Source organism: Dendrobium catenatum, unplaced genomic scaffold (genome assembly GCF_001605985.2).
Source record: "Dendrobium catenatum unplaced genomic scaffold, ASM160598v2 original_scaffold_96786, whole genome shotgun sequence".
Lineage (NCBI taxonomy): Eukaryota > Viridiplantae > Streptophyta > Magnoliopsida > Asparagales > Orchidaceae > Dendrobium > Dendrobium catenatum.
The window spans coordinates 1,109,548-1,120,426 of NW_021415225.1; the positions used below are offsets into that span (position 1 = coordinate 1,109,548).

The window sequence follows — 10,879 nt, forward strand, 5'->3', positions numbered from 1 at the left end:
ATGACCGACATTTGGTTTGCTACCTTAACTTATTTTGTTAATAGCAACTGTTTGATTTTATATCTTTATCATTACTGGTTCCATCCATCTTGCAACTTTATCCCCTTGTGTTGGAGTTTCTTTTTTGTAGTTTTGGAGGCTGGATGATTGTCTTGGCTTTTTGTGATGGTAGGTCACATGTTCAAGGTTTTTTTGGGAAGGTGTTGTGTTGCCTACCTTTTTTTGCAGGAAGTTGGTGCTGATTGATCTATTTTTGTTCTTCCTTTTTTGTGTGTTGTCTACTTGCATCCCTATAATGCTCTTAGGAATTTTTGTAACTCTTAGTATATGGAACCATCGGCTCTAATGTTTTCTTTTTTTTTTTCTTTTGTGGCTCCTGTGAGCATTAGTGAGCTGGAGGTTCCTTTTAAGGACATTGTAATCTTTTATTTATATTAACGTGTAGGCCCCTCCATAGATTTTCCCTAAATTAAAAAAAAATGCATGCTTGAGTGCTTGCTCTCCATGTATCTCATAGGAATATCTTCTTCACTTTGGAAGTAGTTCTTTTAATTTCTTTAGGATCTTTGGATTTGTATATGTATGTAGCAAGAAATTTTATTTATTTCAAAAAAATGGAAATTGTTGATCTTATCCAATAAAACAAACTGAATAATATTATTTTTATATATAATATAAGTTTAATTGCATCTATATCATCAACAATATCTCCAAACCTACACAACACTTCCCTCATCCCTTCGACGCCACTCTGGCGATTTAGGGTTTCCTCCGTGAGATCGCGTTCTCTTCGCTTTCTCCCTGGTTTTCTCGCCCTTCTTCGTTGCTTTTGTTAGAGAATCTCAAGCGTTGGCTATTCCTGAGGGTTTGTGGCCCTTTTGGGCGTGGATCGCATGGCGGTCGCTCCTCCAGCTAATCCATGGGGGAAACCTTCAGATTCGTTGATAGCTAAGAATAAAGGTTTTTTTAACCTTGATTCTAAAGGTTCCAAATCTCCTTCTACCTCTAGATCTTTTAAAGAAGTTTTAGAGGGGGCTTCTTCAGGTGATACTTTTCCTAATGTTCAACAATCTGTTTTTAATGGTATTCCGACTGTGCTTTTATCCGATGAAGAAGTTCTTAAACTGGGATCGCCTTTTCAATTCACTATGGTGGGTAAGTTTGGTGTCCGGTGTCCTAATCTTGATGCTATTAGGAATTTTTTTTTCATCTTTTAAGCTAACTGGTTTTTATTCGGTGGGTCTTTTGGATACAAGACATATGGCTATTCAATTATCAAATAATTTTGATTATAGTAGGGTTTTTTCTAGACGCTCATATTTCATCTATAACTGTCAAATGCGTATTTTAAAGTGGACTCCTTTCTTTGACATTAAGGAAGATTCTCCTATCGTGCCAGTTTAGATCTCTTTCTCAAATCTTCGATTACATTTTTTTAACTCTAAAGTTTTGCATGCTTTGGGTTCCGTTTTTGGGAGGCCGCTCCAAACGGATCAGGCAACTGCTGCTAGGACTCGCCCTTTTGTTGTGAGAGTGCTCGTGGAAGTGGACATTTCAAAAAAACACCCTAAGGAAATTTGGGTCGGATCTAAGGCCTATGGTTATTTACAAAAGCTGAATTTGAAAAAGTCCCAGAATTTTGTACTCATTGTAAAATTCATGGCCATGCCCAAGTTGACTGTTTTAAACTAAACCCGGAACTTAAGAAGCCTGCTGTTCAGGCTAGTGGGAGGCTTGGATCTGCTGAGAATAAGCAAATTTATGTGCCGATCGTTCATAATAATGAAGGAAATGATTCTCATGTGGAACCGCCTCCTTCTAGCCAATTGGCACAGGTGGAAAATGTTAATGACAGTATGGAATTTGGGGATTAAGAGATCGGTCATGTGGGAGAAGGTGAACAGGACATGTCTGTTGGTGTTTTAAACGTTAAGAATGATGTTGTGTTAGATTCCAGCATTAATGTAACTATAGCTGATCCTAAACGCTTTATTTTAGTTGATGATATGCTTAACGATATGTCTGCTATTTCTAATTCTGTGGCTATTGAGAATGCTTTACTTTCGAGACAGGATTTTGATCAATTGGAAAAGAATGGTGCGGATGTTTCAAATGAACATTATGAAGAAGGAGAATTTGTGCCTCCTTCTAACTTAAATGCTAAGTCTCCCACTAAGCAAGGTACGGTTTCTTCTTCTATTAACAAATATATTACTGATGGTAATATTATATCTGAGGAGGAGGGTATTTTGAAAGGTGGCAAGAAAAAAGGTAAGCACAATAAAATTTCTTGTCCTGCTACCCCTAGAAATACTAGAGCTCAAAATTCCTTAAAAGATTGCAATGATTAAATCTTTTTTGTGGAATGTTAAGGGGATTGGTGGTAGAGATTCTAAACTTAGAGTTAAAAATCTTTGTAGGATTCACAATATTCAAGTGCTGGTTTTATTTGAACCTCTTATTTCTTTGGACAAAATAGTTGAAACTGCTAAATTTTTGGGTTTTGCTATGCATTTTGGTAATTGTTCAAACAAAATCTGGATTATGTGCACAATTCTATTTCTTTAAGTATTGTTGCTGATTTCCATCAAATTGTTCATTGTCATGTTAATGTTTTTAATATGAACTGCTTTATGTCTTATGTTTATGCTGCCTCTACGAGAATTAATCGTGTTAATCTTTGGGAGCAACTAATTAATTTTTCTAATAACATTAATGGGCCTTGGTGTGTGGGAGGGGATTTTAACAATATTTCTAATGCTAATGAGAGAAGGGGAGGTGGTCTCCCTAATGTTAGAGCTATGGAAGATTTTAATTCCATGATTAATGACTGTAATCTGAATGATATCGATTTCTTTGGTAGTCCTTTCACCTGGAATAGGACTAATCTCTGGCAACGTTTGGATAGAATTTTGTTTAATAATGAATGGATTGCTAAATTTACTGCTACTAATGTGGAGCACTTGAGTAGAACTCTATCGGATCACTCTCCTATGCTTCTTAATATTAATGCGATTAATCAAACTAGTTCTTTTTCTTTTAGATTTCTTAATATGTGGTTATTGCATGATAATTTTAAAGAGATGCTTGAGTCCAATTGGAATGCTCCTGTTTTTCCAGATAATATGGTTACTGGTATGTTGAGGCTTTGGGCTAAGCTGGCTAGATTGAAACAATGCCTCAGACATTGGAATAAAAATGTTTTCAAAAACATCTTTTCGAACATTCTTGAAGCTGAGAATAAAGTTGTTGATCTGGATGGTATTTATTCTGTCAACCCGAATGAGGATAACCTGTTTAATCTTAATCATGCTAAAAATGCTCTTTGCCAATTACAATTTCAAGAAGAGTCCTTTTGGAAACAAAAGTCTAATGCTAAATTTGTTATGGAGGGAGATAGAAATACCAAATTTTTTCATGCTATTGCTAATAAGAATAAAATTAATAGTAGAATTCATAAAATTGTGAACAATGATGGTATTTTACTTGAAACGGAGGAGGATATCTGTAAGTCGGGAGTGGATTTCTTTTTGAATATGTTTAATAACCATGCTGTTATTGAGCATATTCATAATCCGTCGGTTATCCCTAAGCTGATTAATGATGCTGATAATGTTTTGCTTTGTCAAATTCCTGCTGAGAATGAAATTTTTGATGCTATCAAGGAGATGAATGGCGATGCTACAGCTGGTCCTGATGGTTTTTCGACCATGTTTTTTTAGAAATCTTGGGAGAGTATTAAGGTGGATGTTATTGAAGCTATGCAAGATTTTTTTGGTGGCACTTCTTACCCTAAATTCTTTTCCTCTACTAATATTGTTCTTATTAAGAAAAAAGAAGGGGCTAACACTTGGAATGATTTTAGACCTATTAGTATGTGTATTTTTTTTAATAAATTGAACTCTAAAATTATTGCTAATAGACTGTCTAAAGTGTTGCCTAGAATTATTTCTCTGAATCAAACCGGTTTTATTAAAGGGAGAACTATTAGTGATAATATTTTGCTTGCTCAAGAACTTACTCATTATTTAAATGTTAAGATTACTGGGGGCAATTTTATTTTAAAGTTAGATATTACTAAAGCTTATGACAATTTGGATTGGACCTTCCTTTACAAGGTGTTGGCTTTATTTGGTTTTAACCAGAATTTTATTTTGTTGATTAAAAATAGTATTGAGAATTTTTTCTTCTCGGTTATTATAAATGGCAGAAAGCATGGTTATTTTAAATCCTCTAAAGGTCTTGGTCAAGGGGATACTATTTCTCCTGCTCTTTTTATTATTGCTATGAAATATTTATCTAGAGGATTAGAAGATCTTTATGCTAAGAATATTTCCCTGAAGTTTCGTACGATTAGAGATTTTCCTATATCTCATTTGAGTTTTGCCGACGATTTCATTTTATTTTCAAATGGTGCTATTAAGAATGTTAAAATTTTAATGGTTGTAGTGGCCTTGCTTTTAGTAAAGATAAGAGTACTTTTATTGTTGGTAAATCGGTTAACCAGAGCAGAATTCAAGCTATTCAAAGAGCTTGTGGCTTTCAAGCTAAAAAGTTGCCGATGAGATATATATTTGGGAACGCCCATCTACAATGGTAAAAAAAAGACTTTCCTTTTTGAAGAAATTTTCACTATGGTTCAAAAAAAAAAAGGCTAGTTGGTCGCCTAATTTTTTTTCTTTTGGTGGCCTTTTGATTCTTATTAAATCTTTGCTTAATTCAATTCCCATTTATCTTTTTAATACCTTAATGCCCTCCCTTTCTATTTGTGCTAGAATGGAAAGAATGTTTAACAAATTTTTTTGGGGTTCCAAATTGGGTGCTAATGCTATTCATTAGTCGGCGTGGCATAAAAATTGTGGGGTGTTAGATGAAGGGGGCCTCGGCTGTAAGACTTTGAATGATACGGCTACTGCTTTTTCTCACAAATTGTGATTTTCTTTTCGATCCAATTCTAGTTTATGGGCTCATTATATGAATGTTAAATATTGTAATAAGATGCATCCTACTTTTGGTTTTTATAAAAATACTGATTCTAGGACTTGGAAAAGGCTGTGTAGCATAAAAGGGGAAGTTGAAAACTTTATTCAATGGGGCTTGGGTAAGGGCGACATTTATTTTTGGCAAGACAATTGGTTGGGTAATGCTGTGATTGATGCTTACTTAAATTCTCATACCTTGGAAACTATTAAAGTGTCTTCTTTCTTTTTAAATAATGGGTGGAATATTGATAAGTTAAAAGAAATTTTACCTATCTGTTTGGTGGACAGGATTTTGAAAATTCCTTTACAGATGAATTGCAATGATCAAATTCTTTCGACTGTGTCCTCCAATGGTAAATTTAAACTTAAAAACCTGTGGGAGAATTTTCGTATTCCTTCTGTTAAATCTCCTATTTATGCGGCTATTTGGCATAGTTCGTTTCCTATCACTTATTCTACTTTTGTTTGGAGGTGTATTAAAGTTTTTCTCCCTGTTGACAATTTGATTCAAAGAAAAGGTATTACGTTAGCTTCTAAGTGTTTTTGTTGTTTTAAGTGTGAGGATATTGACCACCTTTTCATTAATGGGTTGATTGCTAAAAAAGTTTGGAGTTATTTCAACAATATTACTGATAAGAATTTTACGACAATTAATACCTTACATTTGATGTTGGAGAACTGGTTTCATTCTAGTTTAGGGCATATTTTCAATCTTTTACCCATTCTTATTCTCTGGTATATTTGGAGGCTAGAAATGAGGCTAAACATGAGAATATGAAGATGGATGCTAATATTATCATTGATAATGTGAAAAGAAAGGTTTTGCAGCTTTTTAATTTCAATATTTTATCTAGTAAAATCTTTTATAGATGCAAGCATTTGGCTGTGTTCTTTGAGATTACCTTGGATCAAGCCTCTCCCAATATGGCTGATTCTTTTGTTTACTGGATAAAACCCAAGCTTCCATATGTGAAATTGAACACTGATGGATCCGTGGGTTTGAAGACGGCTGGAGCGGGAGGTATTATTCGTGATTTTTGTGGTGAGGTCGTGGTTGCCTTTGCTACTCCTCTTCAGACTAATGATGTTATTTCTGCTGAGTTGAATGCGTTAATTCTGGGTTTGGAACTGTGTATTAAATATGGTTGTAATTCTGTGTTGATTGAATTAGACGCTATATTTATTGTGCAAAGTATTAAAGATGGGGCCACGGGTAATGCTAACTATTTTTATCTTTTTAGAAAAGTTAAGAATATTATGAATGAGATGAATGTTTTTATTTCGCATATTTACAGGGAAGGCAATGTTTGTGCGGACTGGCTTGCTAATAGGGGTTCTACTCTTTATGACTATGAAGAATTGAATATTTTAAATTTAGATAAAGTCCTGAAGGGTATGCTTCTCTTGGATAAGGCTTGTATGCCTTATTTCAGAACTGGATGATTCGTTTTTTATGGTATGCTGGCTCTGTTTTCTCTTTCTTTTTGCTGCTGGGTTTGTTATGTTGGCTATGTTTTCTCTTTGTTGCTACTGTTGGGGTTGTTTGTTTTCTTTTCCGGGGTTGGTATTTACCTGCTGGTTTGTCACTATTATGGTTATGTGCTTCCTTGCTAATAAATGGGGGCATCTGTTGCAGTTTCTGGGTGAGCATTTATTTGGTATTTCCTGGTTGAATAGTATTGCTGGGTATATTCTGAGCTATGGTATGCATTTTAGTTTGAGTATTATGGGTAATTCTGGTTTCTGGTGGCATCAGTATGATGCCAAGCTGTATGGTCCTTTCTATGTTACGAAGGGGAAGAGGGTGTGCTTGATGAATGCTTTGATGGGGTTATTATTTGATTGGAAAAATTCCTGGACTATTTATAATATTGAGGAGCCTAAAGCTTTTTCTAATTTATGTGGTAATCTTATCATTTTTTGGAGTATTCTTTGTAGGTTTCTTATCAAGTTTCTTGATCAGAGCTCGACTGTCTGCAAGGTATACTTTACCTGTTTTTTCCATTTCTTTTTTGTCTTTCGTAGTCTTTTTTTGCAGGAGAGCTGTGCTGAATGTGAATATTTCGATTCTCCTTTTTTGGGTGCTGTCTACTAACAGCCCGTATATTTATTTCAGTTTTGATTGTACTCTTAGGGAAAGGATCCACCGGCTCGTAGGTTTTTATTTTTATCTTGTAGCTCGTTCGAGCATTAGTGAGCTGGAGGAACTTTTTAAGGACGATGTAACCGGTTTTTGTTATTAACGCGTAGGCCTCTACTGGTGGGTTTTAACCCAAAAAAAAAAATTGCATCTATAATAAATATTCTACTAATATTTTAAAAATAATAATAGTATAAAAATATAAAATCATGCATTGAGTTATATATAAATATATACTATTTCTGTAAGTTTTTTTTTTTTTTTTTTGAAAAGGAAAAGAAATTAAATGAATTAAAGTGGAAAGAAAATGCTGAAAATCTGCTTGGTTCATCTAAAATATGTAGAAGATTTTCTTCTTGGTTGGGTAAATTAAACAAGAGAAATACTGAATTCTATTTTAATAATAGAGAAAGAAAATTGCTTTGTTTGGGCAACTTAAGCTTTTTGTTTTTGTTATTTTTTTTATTCACAGCTTCAAAAATGCTTATTCAAAAACATTTTTTTAAAGATAAATTTTTAAAAAGTAATTAAAAAAATTGTCTTCCATACATAAATTAAGGATTCATTTGGGACGGCTTTTTACTGCTTCTCAAAATAACTTTTTAGTATAAAATTAAAAAACATCTTTCTCAAAAAATTAATTTTGTACTAAAAAGCTATTTTAAGAAGCAGTAAAAAAGCTGTCTCAAACGAAATCTAAATCTTCCAACACTTCAAATTCAAATCTCCCTTCATTTTTCACCCCTTCATTTTTCACCAAGTTAATCATTGTAAGTATTTTTCTCAATATAGAATTGAAAGTAGCCTGTTATGCAAGAAAGCTAATTAAAGTTTTAATTACATAGCGTGCATAAGCCTTTTAGCCCATCTTATTTTATTTAAAAGCGTCTTATATATCAGTCCGAAAATCCAAAAAAAAAAAATTTGAAAAAGAAAGAGAAAGAGCTTATGATGAACGTATCTACTTACCAAAAGCTTAATATATAACACATATTTACTTTGCTATACATCGATGCATTACAAGTAGCATCAGCGCTTATTGAAGTCTCTACTGCAGAGCAACTTCTTCTACCTATACTATTACATATATATAAGTGTGTACGTTGCTGCACTAAAGAGAGCTTACTTAGAAAATCCAGCGAGGAAGCTTACGAGGGAGATTTCTAGGCCTTGGCTGCTCCTTGGGAACTGGCGTGGAAACTACAAATCCACCGTACTTCTTCGCAGCTTCGGTACTGTCAATCACTGCTGGTTCCAACATCTTCTCCAGCATCATAAAGCCATCTTTTCCCACTTTTTCAAGACGATAATGATCATTCATCTTAGGCTTGGGCTGGATATTACGAGCCTTAGAGCTAGAGGGAAGAGGAGGAGGGAAGGAGTTCATATTTCTTCCTTGGAAGCTTTGGTAATTAAGCTTTGTTTGCATGGTAGTGATGGTGGCATAGCTTGCCTTTTTATAGAGGATCACTATATTATTTGTGGAGGAGAAAAACGTAAAGGTGAAGTCTTCATAAGGCATCATATGCTTCTAAACATCCTAACTATAGGCTTGGAGGGTTTAATTATTTCTCTCCTTTAATTAGTGCTATAGAAGAGAGGTAGTAAGTCCAGGTCAAGATTCCAATAGTCCCTACAGCTTCTATGAATGATTGCAAGCAAAAGCAAAGCAGGTGGAGCGCATATGCTCTTATCCTTCGGAGTTCGGAATATCTTCTTTTATTACCAATTAAATGGTAATGCAAGGTATAGTATTCTATACTATCATATCTTACCAATTATTCTATGATGAGTCATCCCAGAAATAAAAAAATTCTGTTACCAACTAAGTTCTTTGCAAAATATATAGGTTCATTGTATATCACATATCCTCAATTTTAGTTAAAATCATGTGATTTTTGGCTTTAACAACCAACAACAAAACTGATACTTTAACGAACAAATCAAATCATAAAATCACATGATACTTCAAGAAAATAGGTAATTAGCGACCATCAAAATTGGTCGTTAAAAATGATAATTTTGCCTCTAAAGAAAATAGCAACAAAAAATATTTTGGTCACTTCAACAGAACAAAGCCCTATAATCTTAAGACGGAAGAGTATTTCAACAAGGACCAATAACCATAGTTGTCAAGCGCTCTGAGCTCTCGCCCTTGCCGCTTCTTAGGCGATTTCTAGGGCTTACTTTGGCCTTCTTCGGAGCGCTGTTTTTCTCTCTTCTCCTTCCATTTTTCTTCCATCGTGTGCTCTCTGGTGTCCCTTTCGGCCTTCTAGCCCTGTTTGGGGATTCATTTTTTGGCAAGGATGTCTTCATCCAACGCTTGGGGGAAGGCTACCAGCCCGATACATGAAAAAAGTAGGGGCTTTTTCGATCTTGATGGTGTTGAATCTACTAAGTCGCCTACTCGCTCTTTCAAAGACGTGCTCTCTGGTAACCTGATGCAAGGTGATAGCACTCCTAAATTTACTCAATCTGTTGTGAACGGTGTTCCAACTATTCTGATTTCTGATAAGGATGTTCTTAAGCTAGCTAGTCCTTTTCAGTTTACCCTTGTTGGGAAGTTTGCTTTACGTCGACCGAATCTTGACTCTATACGCTTTTTTTTTTGCTAATCTTAAACTCTCTAATTTTTATTCAGTGGGGCTTTTGGATTCTAGACATGTAGCGATTCAGTTATCTAATGATCTAGATTATAGTAGAGTGTTTGCTCGGAGATCTTACTTTATAAATAATTGTCAAATGAGAATTTTAAAATGGACGCCATTTTTTTATGTTCATGAAGAATCCCCCATAGTTCCGATCTGGATCCGAATTTAAGGTTACATTTTTTTAATCCCCAAGTTTTACATGCTCTTGGTTCTGTTTTTGGGCGACCTCTGCAAACAGACCAAGCTACGGCTTCCAGGACCCGCTCCTTTGTGGCTAGGGTACTGGTAGAAGTTGACATTTTTAAAAAAATATCCTAAAGAAATTTGGGTTGGCTCAAAGGCTTTTGGTTATTTGCAAAAAGTCGAGTTTGAGAAGGTTTCCGATTTCTGTTCCCATTGCAAGATTCATGGCCATGTTATGTCAGTTGTTTTAAATTACATCCTGAACTAAAAAAAACTGTGAAACCTACGGTTGAGATAGCTGTTCTCCTGTCCGTCTCTAATAATGTGCCAGATCAACTTTTATCATATGCTATTTTGAATAAACTGGTTGAGAAGGAGAATGGCTGTGTTGGGCCAGAAAACATATGTGATTTGGTTGCTAATAGCGAAGGTAATGTCTTGTGTAATGATAGTGAGAAATTGCCTAACTTTTTTGTATATGTTGATTCCATGCTAAAAAACTCTAATGACACTTCTTTAGTAGTTACGGAAGCTAATTTAGCTATTAATGTTGACTCTGATATTAATGAGAATTGTGAAGAAGGGGAGTTTATCCCTACTGAAAACATGAAGGAGAAATATGTGCAAATTCTCGAACGTGGTACCTCTTTACCTTTAGATTTAGAATATTCTAAGCCCAAAAAAATCGTTGTTGATGATTCCTTTCTTAATAATTTTGAGGAGGAGCAATTTACTAAATTTAATAAGTAAAAGGGAAAAAAATAAAGAATTTGTATCCTCTACGTCGTTCTCTACTATAGCACAAACAAATGCTAAAGCTTCTAATGGTTAAGTCCCTTATTTGGAATGTTAGAGGTATTGGTGGGAAGGATTCGAAAACTAGAGTTAAAGATATTTGTAGGATTCATAATATTCAAATTATG

The 10,879-nt window shown here is 34.6% G+C and overlaps 1 protein-coding gene across 1 annotated transcript; it reads left to right on the forward strand.

The window, feature by feature from the left end:
* The first annotated feature begins 1,907 nt into the window (after positions 1-1,907).
* LOC114578619 lies at positions 1,908-7,261 on the forward strand. Its single transcript, XM_028691981.1, has 3 exons — positions 1,908-2,181; positions 6,921-6,952; positions 7,067-7,261. Exons 1-3 carry the CDS (start codon positions 1,908-1,910, stop codon positions 7,223-7,225), a joined length of 465 nt encoding a protein of 154 aa, XP_028547814.1. The 3' UTR covers positions 7,226-7,261.
* The last annotated feature ends 3,618 nt before the right edge of the window (positions 7,262-10,879 follow it).

Coding starts and splice junctions, on each gene's coding strand:
- LOC114578619 (XM_028691981.1), top strand. CDS start 1,908: ATGTCTGTTGGTGTTTTAAACGTTAAGAATGATGTTGTGTTAGATTCC. Junction 2,182..6,920: donor TAAGTCTCCCACTAAGCAAG/GTACGGTTTCTT, acceptor TATTCTTTGTAG/GTTTCTTATCAAGTTTCTTG. Junction 6,953..7,066: donor GTTTCTTGATCAGAGCTCGA/CTGTCTGCAAGG, acceptor CTTTTTTGGGTG/CTGTCTACTAACAGCCCGTA.